Source organism: Trachemys scripta, chromosome 3, assembly GCF_013100865.1.
Source record: "Trachemys scripta elegans isolate TJP31775 chromosome 3, CAS_Tse_1.0, whole genome shotgun sequence".
Taxonomy (NCBI): domain Eukaryota; kingdom Metazoa; phylum Chordata; order Testudines; family Emydidae; genus Trachemys; species Trachemys scripta.
The window spans coordinates 174,502,486-174,518,917 of NC_048300.1; the positions used below are offsets into that span (position 1 = coordinate 174,502,486).

General features: G+C 42.7%; 1 protein-coding gene across 2 annotated transcripts in view; it reads left to right on the plus strand.

Annotated features, from left to right (window-relative positions):
* The first annotated feature begins 1,070 nt into the window (after nt 1–1,070).
* Nucleotides 1,071–16,432, plus strand: part of ATP6V1C2 (ATPase H+ transporting V1 subunit C2) — a 30,003-nt gene continuing 14,641 nt past the window's right edge. For both annotated transcript variants that reach the window (XM_034766509.1, XM_034766510.1), the window contains exons 1-4: nt 1,071–1,365; nt 2,991–3,149; nt 4,805–4,872; nt 9,122–9,207. In XM_034766509.1, the coding sequence (XP_034622400.1) occupies nt 3,021–3,149; nt 4,805–4,872; nt 9,122–9,207 (283 nt within the window). In that variant the 5' untranslated portion in view covers nt 1,071–1,365; nt 2,991–3,020. The remainder of the gene's footprint in view (nt 1,366–2,990; nt 3,150–4,804; nt 4,873–9,121; nt 9,208–16,432) is intronic.

Below are 16,432 nucleotides of genomic sequence, written 5' to 3' on the forward strand. Positions count from 1 at the left end.
ATTTAAGCAACAGGTTACATATCACAGTTAGTAGTGCTGCGATTTCAAATTTGAGTTCCTTCAGAACTTGGGTGAATACCATCTGGTCCCGGTGACTTTTATTACTGTTTAATTTATCAATTTGTTCCAGAACTTCCTCTATTGACACCTCAGCCTGGGACAGTTCCTCAGATATGATAGTGTAGTGCTCTTTCTGAATATTTGAAGAATAAATTCTACACACAAGTGCTGATGTGAAAAAACAAGTAAGAGAAAGGCAAAATAACAGTTAAGAAAGGCAATCTTCATGAGTGGACCAAAGGGAATGAAAAAAAAATCATGACAGCAATGCAGGAAACCCAGAACAGAAATAAATGTAGAAAAAAAGTTATAAAATTACAAAGTCAGAACATCGGAAGTATTAAAATAAAAAAAACACAAAGATGCAAGTGCTTAGCTACTAGCATGTTATTAATATCTGTGGTTATTTGCTATTTGAACAATAAGTAGCACAATGTTAGCACATCATTTACCTTAGTTCAGGACAGTAAGTCATAAAAATACCATTTAGGTGTGAAACTATATTAAGAGTGGAGAGAGACCAAGGAATGGAGTAGTATGCGGGCAATCAGAACAGCAGATAAGGAATTTGTGATTTGTCATGAGGTTATATGTAGACATGTTGCAGCTACAGAAGCTGACAAGGAATTCTTTTAAACACCAAAAACATATGAGAATTATAAAAGATTCTGGGATTTTGTATGTGTAAAATATTTCCCTGAATCAAGTCTCCTTTCGTGTGGTTTTCCCTTCTGCTACTTTTCCAGGGACTCAGCTCTTTCATCAGGTCCCCAGTTCTGCCTGTCTGTCCCTCTCCATCCCCTCCTTGCACCTGTTTATCCTCCCTGCCAGGGCCAGCTCCAGGCACCAGCCTGGCAAGCAGGTGCTTGGGGCGGCTGCTCCAGAGAGGGGCGGCACGTCCAGGTATTCGGCGGCAATTCGGCGGGCAAAGGACCTCCTGCCGAATTGCCGCCACAGATCGCAATCGCGGCTTTTTTTTTTTTTTTTTTGGCTGCTTGGGGCGGCCAAAACTCTGGAGCCGGCCCTGCTCCCTGCACAAGTTCTGCCCATCCTTCCCCTCCCATTCTGATAGCAAAGAAAGGTACAGTTAGGGCAGTGCCTTCAGAAGATGTTATTGAGCATGCTCAGACTGCTGGAGCATACTCAGTTGCAGGAAGCTGTGTCTGACACTACGCCTGAAACTCTTCACTCCCTTGCAAACTGCCCAGAGTAGCTAGTCCAGAACAAGCCATCGTTCTCACCAGCAGGGGCTCAGAGCATCAGAGCCTATTCTGTCATGGAATGAAAACTTCCATCCAGCACAAGGTAAGAGAAACAAAGCAACTGAACTATAGTGTCTGTCTGTGAGCTGGGGAAATGATTTATGCCCTGGGTCTTTTATATCATTTTTAAGTGATTTAGTGTGTTGTGTAACCGAGTCTCTCTAGTGCGTCGTCTCAGAATCTTAAATGTGAGGCAAATTACAACAGTTATATTTTATTAGTAATTACCACAATGTTCTAGGCTCTGTACAGAACATATAAGTAAATGTTGGCTGTGCCTCAAGGAGTTTATACTCTAATGGCTGATCGTGCAATTCTTGTGCTCCCCAAATTCCCAAGGAGCTCTGTGTGTTTGTGTGTGCACAAATAATTAATGATTAAGCCCTAAATGATCAAACTAGTTATGTCCCTCCTAGGACAACCTGTGAAGATGGGCAAAGAAACCTAAATCAGGAAATGTTATTTGAAGGTTCTTTTAAGGTATTTTTATGAAGAAGAAAAAAAATCAGCAATCTCTGTGTGACAGAGAGGGAAATTCTCTTCCCATCCACCCCAGCTGTTCCTTTACTCTGAACTGTTTAATAATGTACTTTCTCCTTCTCCTCTCTATTTTTTCTGCAGTTTGCCTTATTAGTTGCTAAATATATTGTATTTACTGACGTGTTCTTTACGCTGTGGATTTGAGACCATTTAGGGTGGTTTCCCCCATCTCCCTTCTCTGTACATAAGTAATGTAATTGTGGAAATTGATCACCATGGCAGTAGCATTTTCTGACTGCCTGAAAGCACACAAAGCTCATTTTACAGTCTACTTTTCCTTTTCTACACAACCACCATGGTATTAAAGTTTTTTAAGAGACTATGTTTAACAAACAGAAACACATATTACATTTGGATTTTTGCAACCTACAAAAGACTCACTCTTCCTTCCCTGCCCCAGAGATGCTGACTGCAGTGGGAGCAGGATCAGAGTCTTAAATCTGATAAAAAGCAACAGAGGGTCCTGTGGCACCTTTGAGACTAACAGAAGTACTGGGAGCATAAGCTTTCGTGGGTAAGAACCTCACTTCTTCTTGCATCTGAAGAAGTGAGGTTCTTACCCACGAAAGCTTATGCTCCCAGTACTTCTGTTAGTCTCAAAGGTGCCACAGGACCCTCTGTTGCTTTTTACAGATTCAGACTAACACGGCTACCCCTCTGATACTTAAATCTGATAGAGGAGGGTGCACTATCATGGAGATTTATTTTAACGAAAACCTCCTCTCCAGAAACCAGATGAAACAACTCTGGGAGAGGAGGAACTTCTGCTGCCTTTTCATAACATTCAGGGAAGATCACATTCAATTTAGGTTTCAAACTGAGGGAGCTACAACGTTCTTTAAGTATCAAAGGGGTAGCCTTACTCACTCTTGCTTGCATATTTATACCTACCCCTGGAAATTTCCACTACATGCATCTGAAGAAGTGGGTATTCACCCACGAAAGCTCATGATCCTATACGTCTGTTAGTCTATAAGGTGCCAAGGACTCTTTAATGTTTTTTGACTTATTTATAAAGTTAGTTTGGATAACCTATCTATATAGTGCTTCATTCTACCTGGATTCAGTTCACAGGGGAAATACATTTAAAACAGTGACCTTTGCTTGTCTTGTTATTTGTGGCAATAGTGATCAGGAGTGAAGAGAAAGATAAAAAGCATGTCGGAGTTCTGGTTAATTTCTGCACCGGGGGATAAAGTAAATCTGCAAGCCCTGGAGAGGATGAACACAGTGACATCCAAAGCCAACCTGTCCAGCAACAATAAATTCCTCATCCCAGACCTCAAGGTAAAAGCAGAAAGAGAGGACAGGGTTTGGGTGGCATAACCAACACAGAAAAAAATGTTTCTTTTTCTTTATGGGGGTACCTATGTTGGGAAATGGAAGAGAATTAGGCAGGGAGTCCAATGAAAATGGATTTCAGACAGAGACAATCAGGAGAGAAAAAAGAATGGGTCTTCTGAGGTTGCCTGCACACATTTTACTTTACTGAGAGGATGTCTGCAAGGAGTGATGCATGCCAGGGGTGGCTAGCCAGTTAAAACTCTACACACGCTGGTTGATCTCTGTTGCACTCTGCTCACCATTTACCCGTGCTCTTCAAGGTAGTATACCATTACACACAATAGGCTCACTAACGCAATGGGAGTAGTTAGATATATGGATACCCAGGAGTGTGCTAATGAGAAACTTGACAAAGAAGAAAATAGACAGTCTGTATGATAAATGTTGCTCTGAGGAAACTAAGAGTTGTACAGCAAGGTGTGCACATTCAGATATGATAATGGGCTGAATCTCTCATAGAGAGATAGAGAGATAGATACACTTCAAATTTCACCCCATTATTAATCCTTATTTTTAAAGCTCTGAGTCTTATTTTGATCTCAATTACAGCAGTTCCATCAAAGTCAATGGAGTTACACTAGATTTAGGAACAGCTTTTTTGAGGGAGCAATCCAAGTTGACCATGTGCAACATTTTGAAGGAGAATCTCAGAACATCTGGGGATCCGGCCCTAAATCCAGAGGAACCACTAACCATCTACAAATTGAGTCAGAGTCTGACCTTCTGGCTGTTAAAACACCAGAATGAAAAATAGTTTATGCAACGCATGACTTTCAGACTGGGGCCAGCTTTCCAAATACATAGTTACCTACTATGAGCCACATCTTCAGATGGCGTAATTTAGCATAGCTCCCTTGGCTTCAAAGGAGATTAGTTGGTATAAGTTAATAGATCTCCTTTGAAGCCAGGGGAGCTATGCTGATTTACATCAACTGAAGATGTAGCCCTATTACTTTTATTACCATATTTTTGCTAATTACACTGTGTAGAATTTGCTTCCACTCAACCCTTCTTCTCTCTTGGTATGACCCTGCAGTAAAGTCCATTATGATGAATTGGCAACATTACAATAATAGATTCAGCAACAGGGTGTGATGTCATAAACATAAGATTATGACTGTCGTGCAGAATCATACAAAAAGGAGAAGCTGGACTTGGAGAAAGATACGATCTTCGGTAATAGCAAAGAAAACAGACAAACATTGCTCAAAAGCATTTCTTTAATATAAATAGTGTTCCTCCTCCCACACCAAGTTTGTTCCTGTGTGTATGTGTTAGTCTCTTAAATGCTTATGAAAATACAGTATTTTATTAGTGAAATATCCAGTCTATTCTATGTGATGATTCAGGAATCAAAAATAGGAAGGAGGACATCAGTGCATGATCATGAGACTAATGTGTGCATTTTTTCCATTTATCTAAATGGGCTTTTTAGTTCCAAAATCTAAAAAGAGCCCCTGCTGCCATTTTCCATTAAGCGAACAAAGTTCTACCAAGTTTTTTAATTGCTAAAGAGAAGTCAGTGCTGATAAAGCTTTGAAAGCATATGCCTTGCACAGGCTTGTGTACATTTAACTTATTTATGGTCTTTTGCACAGGTGGGGACATTGGATGCTCTTGTTGGTCTCTCAGATGAGTTGGGAAAACTTGATAGCTTTGCTGAAAGGTAAAATAGATGTTATTTACTGCATACAAATGAGAAACAGACATTGTTTTCACAGGACACAGTGTCCTTGTGTTCATCTACCCCTGACTTGTCTAAACCTGGATCTAGAACTCAACTAAAGTTGATAGGTTTGGCTTAACCCTTGGCTAGCCTATAGCGGGTCACCACAAATAAGGGGCCAGATTCTACATTCCTTAACCAACCGGCCCCCTGAAGTCAGTGGCAGTTTTGTCCAAGTAAGAGCCGCAGGATTGGGGTCCTTGTGCAGAGTTTGTTTGAAAGGTAATCTTGATTAAGGCGATAGTACTAGGAAGGAAGCTCCAATGAGAAATGTAGAAGATTTTTAAAAGCAGGAACTCCAATGAATACAGCAGGATTTTCAGAGCGAAAAGCCCCCACTGTCCCATAGAGGATTTCTCAAAAGACTCCATTCCCTCCCCAATAAGAGGCAGGATTTTTCAGGGGAAGGTTTGTCTAAACAAGAAGTTTGAGTTCTCCAGGAGCCCAGTTCACATTCCTCAACTCCTGCCCTGCCAGCACTGGGCCAGATTGTTGAGCCCTTATTCCCGCTGAGGATCAACAGGTACCCAAGCAAAGAGCCACACTGATCTCACTGGGCTCACCTGAGTGAATGAGTGACAGCTCTACAGTCTGACCTTTGGGCCAAATCACACCTGCGCACAGAGGGCTGCATGCACCGTGAAGGGAACAAAGAGGTTGCCTGGTTACAAGGCATTCTGTAGCACAGGGCAAGACTTCACATGCTGAGCCAACACAACCTGCTTTTGGGTGCTCTTTGCTCCTTTTTTTGGCAGCACACATTGCTCATCGTCATGGTTCTGGCGGTGGCAGCAGAATGTGCACATGTTCACTTAAGGGCTAGTCATGCTAATCCTCATCAGGCTGTTTTCCTAGCCCAGGCACATATTTGCCACCAGAAGGGATTTTGTCCAGCACCTGAAGCTGTATGCAGGGCTAGCTGTGAAGGGGTATGAGGGCTTCCAACAACTACATCAGATGGCTAAATCAGGATTAAACCCGTTAGAGCAAACTGATTCCTGGTGTAATTCTCGACTTCAGTGGAGTTACAACAGGGCTGAATGTGGATCATTGCTTTTAATCATTATATGGTGCACATGCAATTGCATTTCTTATGGCTGCTTCTCCAGCCTCTTAGCAAAACAGAGCTATTGAATGCTTAGTTCAATGATCAGTCCTCACCTCCCCATTCCTGTGATGGCAGAGGGAGTCAGATTTTCTTCCCAGAATCTTCGAAAACCTAGTCAAAGCAGTCAGTGTCCACAGTGGTGTGAGGTGAAGAGTGGACAAGAAATGGGGAAGATGGTTTTCACTTTGTAGTCACCAGCTGTAACAATAGGGTACCACTTACCCAAGTGAGCCAGTGGCCAAGCTACTGCACGGTTTTAGTCTGAATGTTTGTCAAAAGCACTTAGGTCCTGATTTTCAGAGGTGCTGAGTATGCATAGCTCCCATCAACTACAGTGAGTGCTCAGTCCCTGTTAAAAGTCAGGCCCCTAGAATTTGGACTATGCACTGAATTATTTCAGTGTGTGTAGAAATACAAGGTGTCTTCATCCCTCCCCCAGACCTTCCCTTTGTTTGTCATCTCCTTGTGTTTTCCTTGTCTTAACTTAGTATCAGATTCTGATCCCTTATCAAGTAGCACCTGACTCCACAAATGGCCCCATTGACTTCAGCAGTCCCATGTGTGAAGTAACATGATATCCATCATCAGTAAAGGGATCAGGATTAGGCCCTTATATTATAAGGCTTTTGGGCAGGGCCTCAGCATATTTGTTTTGTAAAGCTCTGCTTATCAGTGGTGCTAAGTAATACTGAGGAATTAAACTGGTTTAAATATAAGACAGATATGTACAATATCAAAGCAAAGGATGAGCAGAGAAAGATATCAGTCGATACAATTGTGTTAAGGCCTTAGCACAGTGAAATACAAAAAAAAGCATATGTTTTATACACTATATAAATAGTCTGGTAGGTTTTTGAGAATAGATTGTATAATCCAAGGGTTAATGTACCAAGCACACATGCCTCAGTAGAAGTAAACAATGTACAGTTGGTTATTAGTGACAGCTATGCAAATGAACTAGACATTTACATTCCTGCTCATTGAAAGGAGCTCCCTGCTGAACTGTTGTTAGATAAACAAATGCAAGAAATGCTGGTTAAAGCTAGGCAGCACAAACCCGTCAGCACTACTTCTCACTAGGACAGCAGAGAAGGGGCAAGAGTTTTCAGGGTCTCTTGTTTCCACATACTTTTATTATTTATTTACACAGCAATACCGAGTGTTTTTCCAGGTCACTGTAAGGCAGCGTTAGGCTCTGATGCTTTCTGATTGCTCACTCCTCATACGTGCCATTACTCAGGGATTCACCAGCATTTTTGTTCCATGGACCACTCTGTAAAGGCCTGATACTACAAGCTGCTGAACACATTCACATCCACTGGTTTCAAAGGCTGTTGAGGGTGTTCAACACCTTTGCAGAATTGGTTCCTGAGAGAGATCCTGACATTGACCTGTCCTGTCCCCATCACCTATCTCCCCCGCACCTCTCTGCACTGTTCAGTTCTCAAAATATTTCATCCACATGTCAGTTGAAAAGGAGCTGCAGATCACATACCATTATCACTGGTCTAACCTTTCCATTAGTATTGTCTGGGCCTATCTATTAACTGCTGTTTAATGCATTGTTGCCTACACATCCAGTGCTGGGTAGTTTTCTTTAGGTGATGACATTGCAAACTGCTTTCATGTGTAATATATTTGATTCTTCTAGACCAGGGGTTCTCAAACTTCATTGCACCGCGACCCCCTTCTCACAACAAAAATTACTACATGACCCCAGGAGGATGAACTGAAGCCTGAGCCCTGCCAACCTCGGGGGGGGGGGGGGACCAAGCCAAAGCCCAAGGCCTTCAGTCCCATGCAGGGGGCCTGTAACTTGACCCCACCACCCAGAGCTGAAGCCCTCAGGCTTCAGCTTTGGCCCCAGGTGGCGGGGCTCGAGCCCTGGGCCCCAGCAAGTCTAACGCCAGCCCCAGTGACCCCATTAAAAAGGGGTCCCAACCCACAGTTTGAGAACCGCTGTTCTAGACCATTATAATAGACTACAAGATGGTTATTTTGAGAGAACACAGTTCATAGGTTCTGATTCTTATTCTCAAATAAGAGGCTTAACTGAAGCATATTTTGCTTCAGTTTTCTCCTTGGCAGGAGAGTATGACACCAATGCTTCTTCGTACAGCCCAGCGAAGGAGTGGTGAGGAGCCAAGTGCTGCCGTCTTGTTTGGAGCCAGAGGGAAAAAGCCTAGACTGGAGGAAATAGCTGTGTTGCTAGTGAGCCAGAGAAGACAGTAGGGGATTCAAGGAACTGGACCACAGGGACAAGGCCTCAGCACAGATGGCTCTTTGTAGCCAGTAAATCTCCAGATCCCTGCATATCTTGTGGAACCTGCCAGTTTAGGAGTTTAGACTTGCTGCTTTTTCTGCAGGGAGGCAAGTGAAGGGGTGGGGGGGAATCCCCAACAGAAGTAGAATTTGGAGGAAACTCTTTCAGGGGAACCTGCACTTCCCCAGCTACCTCCCATGGATATTTCTGCAGGAGAGGGGCAGTTAGGCCCATCCCTCTGTGGAACAATACATAGGGGGTGCACCTTTGCCGTACAGTCGGATTTTGGTTTTGTCCTTAGGAAGCTTTTTAAATTATCATGAACTACAGAAATTGATTTAGCATCCTATGAAACGGATTTCTTTTTGTTCTAGTTGCACATCTGCATTTCATTTTTTTATTTCAACCACTTGAGTATTCCGGAATACTCAATATTTAGAAGACAATCCCTTGATCATCCTTGGATTTTTATGCACACATACATTTTTCTAGGATTAAGTCTTTATGCGTAGGTGTTATGAAGAGTAGTAGATGCACATGAGGCCAAATCCTAATCCCAAAGAAATTAATTGCAAAATTCCCATAGGTTTGAATGGGGCCGGGTTATTGCTAGACTAGAGAGTATTTACAAAGTACATGTATTTAGAAATAAGCAGTGTAGTTATGCAGTATGCTATAAGTCTTTTGTTCATCATCATTTGAATTTGCTTCAGAAATATGTTGAACGAGAACCTCCTTGTTAATCAGATAATTGTTGTAACTGTTTTATCTTCAATTAGATTCTGTCACTAACAAAAGCTTCTCTTGTTACACCTAAGCGTAATAAAGAAAATAGCACAGTACATAGGAGAAGTTATGGAGGACTCAAAAGATAAAGTCCAGGAGAATCTTCTGGCCAATGGAGGTAGGTGCTGTGAATATGAATGTTTTTATTCATTGATGCTTTCTATAACGATGTTAGAATTTGAACAAATAGGATTAAGACATCTATCTTTGGGGGTTGGGGGAGGAAGATGCAGGAAATTTTGTAATGCTGTTTTCTAAAACAGATCTTAAGCCTAGTCCTACTTCCACTGACGTTAATACAAGCTTTTTCCAGTTTATTTCAGTTTCACTTCCCCTTTCCATTGTACAATGTCCATTTTTCATTTAAGAAAAAACTTTTATCAACCTGGGGAGGGGAATAGAAAAGAAGGTAGGCGTCATTGTCCGTCATTGCATGAACAACTCACGACCCTCCATGGGCTGCGTGGTTTTGAAAATGTATGGACCACTGAAGCTTAATCTGCTCTGATTGACTATCTGACTGGAATGCTAGTTTGTGACCTCAGTTAGCAAAGGCATGTATGCCTCTCATTCTTTACCTTTACCTACCTGACATCGTAAGTGGACATGTCAGTCTGTCTCAGAACCAGACCATTAAGAGTCACTTCATCTAATGGAGACTAAGTGCCAGTTCTGGGCAGCAGGACAGCAGACATTGTATTTGTATAATACAGTAGTCACAATACTTAAGTGGTAAGCATAACTTTAAGCAGTTTTCTGTACCTATAACTTAGAATAATGGTGTTCCTGCTTGATACATAGGGCAAAAATCCTGCTTTATTCTGTACAGGAAGAGAGAGCAGATGAGGGGCTTTTTCCAGGGCATGATCTCGCTACAGTGCTGAAAGTGTTTTGAGATGGGCTGACTATGTTCTCTTGAGGACACAGTGTGTGGCCAGGGCACTAATCTGCTAATTACAGGGCAGGACCAACTCCAGTGCAGCAGTCAGTGGCTGTGTAGTAGCTGGATACACACACATGCTGGTCCTGTTTGGAGTGTGTTCCCTTCAATCTTCCCTGTGCAATTCTGCCTTTGCCAGCAGAATTTGAACTCTATAGAGTGCTCTTCATTCTCAAAGCACTTTACAAATATTACAATGACCACCTCATTGTACCTCTGTGGTAAATATCATTCACATTTTACAGAAAGAGAAATTAAGGTTACAGGCCATCCCCAAGGCTCCAGGGAGAGTCTATGCCAAAACTGGAATTAACATTTAAGAGCTTCTAGCTCCCAGTCTTGTGCTCATACCATTAGCCTATGAGTGTCTCAGCTGTTTAGAAATGTCTGTTCTCCTCGTGTTTTCTTAGGGTTCGGAATGCTACTACAGACCTGTAGCGAGAAATCCTTAGATACCAGAGGAATACATTGGCAGTCATACTCTGTGTGTTCCAATTTTAAACAAGTAGTTTAGCTTTTGACTGTTTGCACTATTTTCTTTCCAAACCCTGTAGGAATAGTGTAGGAGTTTCTCTTTTAAAAAAGCTCCTCTTGCATATAATAAGATCTGCATCTGATGAGTCGAACTCTGAAAGTTTAATAATCCCACTTATTATGTTTCAGGACTGAAGAATAAAATGAAGTGTCTAAAGAGTATGTTGAGTATTGATTGTTGCTGTGTTTTTACAAGCATGCACTTGAGTGTGTTAATGCTAATGATGGGTCTCTCAGTCTGGTTGTAGGGATACAGTGATCAGGTTACGAGGGATTTCTCAAGTAACAACCTCGTAGCTCGGTCACGATATCCCTATGACTTAGATAACAACAGGTTTAACCCATTTTCTTCTTTTATTTCCTCATTTTTCCCTTTTCCTCTCCTCTTCTAACAGCTCTGCATGCACAACAGACAGATGTGAGAATGAGTTGGCTGTGCAATATTTGTTACAAACATTTATGTTCTGATGATCAAGATAACGCATTTCTTTCTTAAACTCAGGCTAGGAGTACTTCAGCCTTTCAAAGACTATTGCATCTTGCAAAATGGAGTCATATTTTTGTACACTAAAGAGTTCATCCTTATACATTAGGATGTCATGTATAGCCACCAGCTAACTAATCCTTCTGACACCGTCTGAGATAAATATTATCCCCACTTCACAGTGGGAGAAAGGGACACCCCAAAATTAAGGACTTGCCCAAGGCCACAGAGCAAGTCAGCATCAATACTATAACACTTGAGCTCCTGCGTCCTACTCCCATTTTCAGCCCACTCAATCATACTGGGTCAAATTCTCCCTTCAGTTACACCCATGCAATCCCATTGATTTCAGCTGGATTGTGCGTGTGATTGATGAAAATATGGCCCAGACTTTGTGAATTCATAGAGTTTAAGGCCAGAAGGGGTCACCAGATCATCTAGTCTGATTTCCTGTAAACCACAGGCGAGAAAATACCATCCAGCCACCCCCAAATCAACCAACAGCCAGAATTAAACCAAAGTATTTCAGCCCTCAGGAGACTAAACTATCAAAATGGCATGTGTGCCTACATGACAGTGGCTTGTCTACATTCATGCAGGGAGTGCTGGGAACAGCACAACACATCACCTTTTTAGTTTAGCCAACAGAGTTGACTGAGGCAGGAGCCAGTTAGTGTTGGGCAGGTGGGGTACACCTTTTATAAAAAGCAAAACAAATATGCTACCAGGAACACTAGCCCATCACAACAGCAGGAAATGCCTTCTTGCAGCATAATTATACAAACTTCAAAAACCAGAGAGTGAAAATAAAGCTTTTCCAAAGGCGATAGGCCAAAATCTGCTGTCATTTATAGAAGCGTTGATTCGAAGTGACTCGAAATTCAGTGGCGTTACACCAGCTTTACAAATTATGTTCTATAGTAGAAGGAGCTCAAAACTCATAGGAACAGCAAGATGGGATAAAACAGGGGTGGAAATACATGTACATTTTGAAGAATTAAACAGTGTGGAATAAAATTATTACAGCTGAGTGACTAATTCACAGCCAATAATTTCCTTGAAGGATTTAGCCGATAGCCTGTCTTTTGGCAGCTGGACTTTAAACACTTCAGGGTAGGAAATGTCTCTTTTCTTTGTTTATACAACACCCAGCACAATGGAGCCTCTAATCCTAGGTCAGACCTCAGGTGCTATCATAATATAAATATTTACTACTACTAGCAGTGATTTTTCTCAAGGGTATTCAGTATTTGAATTAATACAATTTTTTGAGGATCTTTCTCTCACCTTTGGATTGATTCTTTACAGTTTTCTGCAAATATTTGGTATTCAATATTGAAAGTTTGTGAAGGTATTGGTATTCTGTTTACTTCCTAGGTGGATAAATGTAATTCGTGATCAGGAGGAGGGGCTTGCTGAAGCTCTGGGGCTTTGAATCTCAGGGATGAATAGCAGTTTAATCAGTTTTAGAAGGGGTAATGTGTGACCCATAAGAGGAAGCAAAGGCTTGTCTGGAGTGCCAGTCCTAGTACAGTTAGGACACTAAGGGACAGAGCATTGATTGCCTGGGACACACAAAATCTGTGTGTGCATCCCAGCTGAAAGGTGTGGTAGATTGTGTAGCTCATTTAGTTGCCCCAGTGCTAGGGCTCTGGTGAGGGGTTTAGGGAATAGCGTCTCTCTGCTGTGTCAAGCAGTGTCCCATCTCAAATTATCCTAGTTCCAAATACTATTGCACAACAACTTAAAGGTCACTTTGGAAGTACTAGTTTGAGGCTAGGTCTACACTACCCGCCTGAATCGGCGGGTAGAAATCGACCTCTCGGGGATCGATTGATCGCGTCCTGTTGGGACGCGACAATCGATCCCCTAATCGGCGCTCTTACTCCACCAGCGGAGGTGGGAGTAAGCGCCGTCGACAGGAAGCCGCGGAGGTCGATTTTGCTGCGGTCCTCACAACGGGGTAAGTCGGCTGCGATATGTCGAATTCAGCTACGCTATTCACGTAGCTGAATTTGCGTATCTTAAATCGACTCCCCCCTGTAGTGTAGATGTAGCCTTAGTGAAATGGAGGAACAAAGAGGGCATAAACAGGATCAGAGTGACTGTGAAGTTTGAACAAATGCTTGTGGAAGCTTGTGTAGAATTTGCTACATCTATTTACTATCCACACTACGCTGATTGACACTGTCAGATCATTCAGAGACTACGTGGGTGACTACCAGTGCTCATCTCTTTCTTCTGACAAGTAGTATCAAGCTGGATATGTATGAATTTAGTACTCCAGATTTTCTCTCCTGCTGCTCAAATGCCAACTTTCCTCCAAATGCTGACCTATTTTGAGTAGGGGGTTGTTTTTAAGGTCAGGGACCAGGTTAAGATTATGAGGGGTCTAAGGCTAATGGGAGGGACGGATCTAAGTATGAATTACATATTGCCAAAAAAATTATGAAGTCACCAAACATTTATCTACATACCTATTTATATATTATTTACTTATGTAAAATTAACAAGTTTATTTTACTCTCACTACACTCATTTCTTCGAACAGATACTTCTGAGTAAGAGGTAGCACGGGGAATGCTACGCTGTCCTTCTCTTAGGCCTCCCTCCTCCTAGGTAGTGGAGTGCTCATCTGTATGAGGATGAACAGGGCAACATTCCCCATCCTGATCGCCTCTTTCAACATTGTGCTTCTACCCTCAGCTCTCCACATGGCACAATGCAAAGCCAAGCTCTGGAGGTGTTTCCCCCAAGCTATGGACTCTACACCATATACCCTATCTCACTCTGACTGCAGTCTGGGAGGCAGCCAGCTTTTATTATGTAAAAGAAAACCACTCAGATGTAAAATCCACGGAAGTAGAGGAAGTAGTAGTACAGGGGTCGGCAACTTTCAAAAGTGGTGTGCCGAGTCTTCATTTATTCACTCTAATTTAATGTTTCGCGTACCAGTAATACATTTTAACGTTTTTAGAAGGTCTCTTTCTATAAGTCTATAATATGTAACTAAACTATTGTTCTTGGTAAAGTAAATAAGGTTTTTAAAATGTTTAAGAAGCTTCATTTAAAATTAAATTAAAATGCAGAGCCCCCCGGACCGGTGGCCAGGACCAGGACAGTGTGAGTGCCACTGAAAATCAGCTCGCGTGCTGCCTTTGGCACGCATGCCATAGGTTGCCTACCCCTGCAGTAGTAGGAAAATTACATTGGGTGGCATTGTAGTTTAGGCTGTCTTGTTCTGAAAGCTGCCTCCCAATGTTGCACTGGCTGAGGACAATGAATTACTGATTTGTGGGATGATACCCAGTTTGTGTAGTTAAACCATTCTGTCACCAAGCTCTTCCACAATTAGAATAATTGAATAGAATCATAGGATTGGAAGGGACTTTGAGAGGTCATCTAGTCCGGTCCCCTGCACTCATGGCAGGACTAAGCAGGGCCGGCTCCAGGCACCAGCATTCCAAGCAGGTGCTTGGGGCGGCAATCTGCAAGGGGCGGCAGTTCGTGTGTTTTTGCCGCTGCGGACGGCGGGCGCGGTCCATGTGCCATTAGGGCGGCATGCACGTTTCCGCAGCGGCGACAATTCGGCAGCAGCTTCTATGTTCAGCTGCCTGTGGCGGCAATTTGGCGGCTTCTGTCTTCCGGCTGAAGACAGAAGCTGCCACCGAATTGCCGCTGCCGCGGAAATGTGCATGCCGCCCTAACGGCACATGGACTGCCCCCGCAATTCGGCGCTGCGGCGGCAATACGGCACGCTGCTTGGGGCGGCAAAAACAGTAGAGCCGGCCCTGGCACTAAGTATTATCTATTCTAGAATGTGTGATCAGCAGCCCTGACATGAGGTTTTTTAAGCATGAGTTCTGTGTGTACCAGCCCCCTACGGTTTGCATTTGTTTGTTTTAAGCTTTCTGTAAGAAAACGGTAACAGCTAGAAGTGACACAGATTTTTAGATGGCTGCCCAGTCATAATATTTAGCACTTTTGTACTATGTTAGCTCTTCAAAATCACTGTACAAACATAAAACAAACTTAATTTCAAGCCTTTCAGCTTTTGAATGACTAGCATTTGACAAAACAGAGCTATTCCCTGTTGTGTTCTCTGCGCCCCTGAACAAAAAGACTTAATTGAAAATCAGCATCTTAAAAGAACCATTACAGACCTTTCAAAAGAACAGTCCAACGAAGGCTGCTGTAGTGACACCCTTGTTACATCAGGTCTGTTGTTTGTTACAACATTTTGTTTAAGGCTGATGTAGAATGAAGGGAATCCTGTTTCATTTGCATGTATAAATCAAGGAGACCTTGCTATTTTTTTCCCTTAAAGTGCTCAGAGTTTAGGGAAGGAAAGTGAATGAGATTCTGCTTATACCAGTTGTGAAAAAATAGAAGGGACCAAATTCTATTCTTGTGCAAAATCTGTTCTCCCTGAAGTCAGTAAGGCCACACAGGTGTAACTGCCAGCAGGAATTGGCCTGTGTTCTCATTCGCTTCTCAAATCACACTCATTCCAGGCTTACCCAACATTTTCCAGTTGGGAAAGAAGTTAGTTTGAGTTGGGGCAGAAAAATGAGGACTAACTTCAGGTTTATTAAGCTTTTGGAATGAAACTCAAAAGAAATCAAATGTGAGGTACTTTTATGATGGATTGAACTGCTAGAGAACCAGCAAATGGACAGAACCTGCCTTTAGCCTATTTAGCCAGTCTTTCTGTCATAGCCTGCTAAGAAGTGGATTTAAAATCCTTGAGGGAGAAACCTACAACGTTGTGTGTTGAGCTTCCTCCAGTGCTTTTGCAACCCCTTAAAAGCACAAAGATGCGTTGGCCTGTGGAACAAGGCTGAGCATAAGGAAAGAACTTGGTTGCCTGTGCATCCCAGTACAGAAAAATACATCAAAGATAAAAAAATTATTTCTTCGATTTTTAGTAAAGTTCAATACAGTATTGAACACAGTGCATTATAAATCTGAAGCTCCTCGTTGGAAGGTCCTGTAAAAGTTAAAATACTGGTATCCAGAATGGGAGGTTTTGTTTCGTTTTTCCTATAGATGTGTGGGAATTCGTTCCTTATATATGGGAGGGGCAATAGTTCTGGCTGGAGCTGGATAGCATGTGTGCAGATTTTGTGCAAACTTCCCACCCTATCGCTCTGGTACTGCCTCTTCCCCCCACTATCCCCTGGCCCTGCCCTCCCCCCCACAGGCACTCACCAGTTATCCAGAAAGGGGACCCAGCACACATAGAAGATGACCATGACAGGAACTAAGACCCAGGAGGCAGCGTACAGGAGCTGCCTGCCAGCCTTGGCTGAGGAGAGGGACAGAGGGAGCGTCTTCCTCCTTGACAGCTAAGCAGAGCTCCGGAAAAATCAGGGGTGAGGGGAG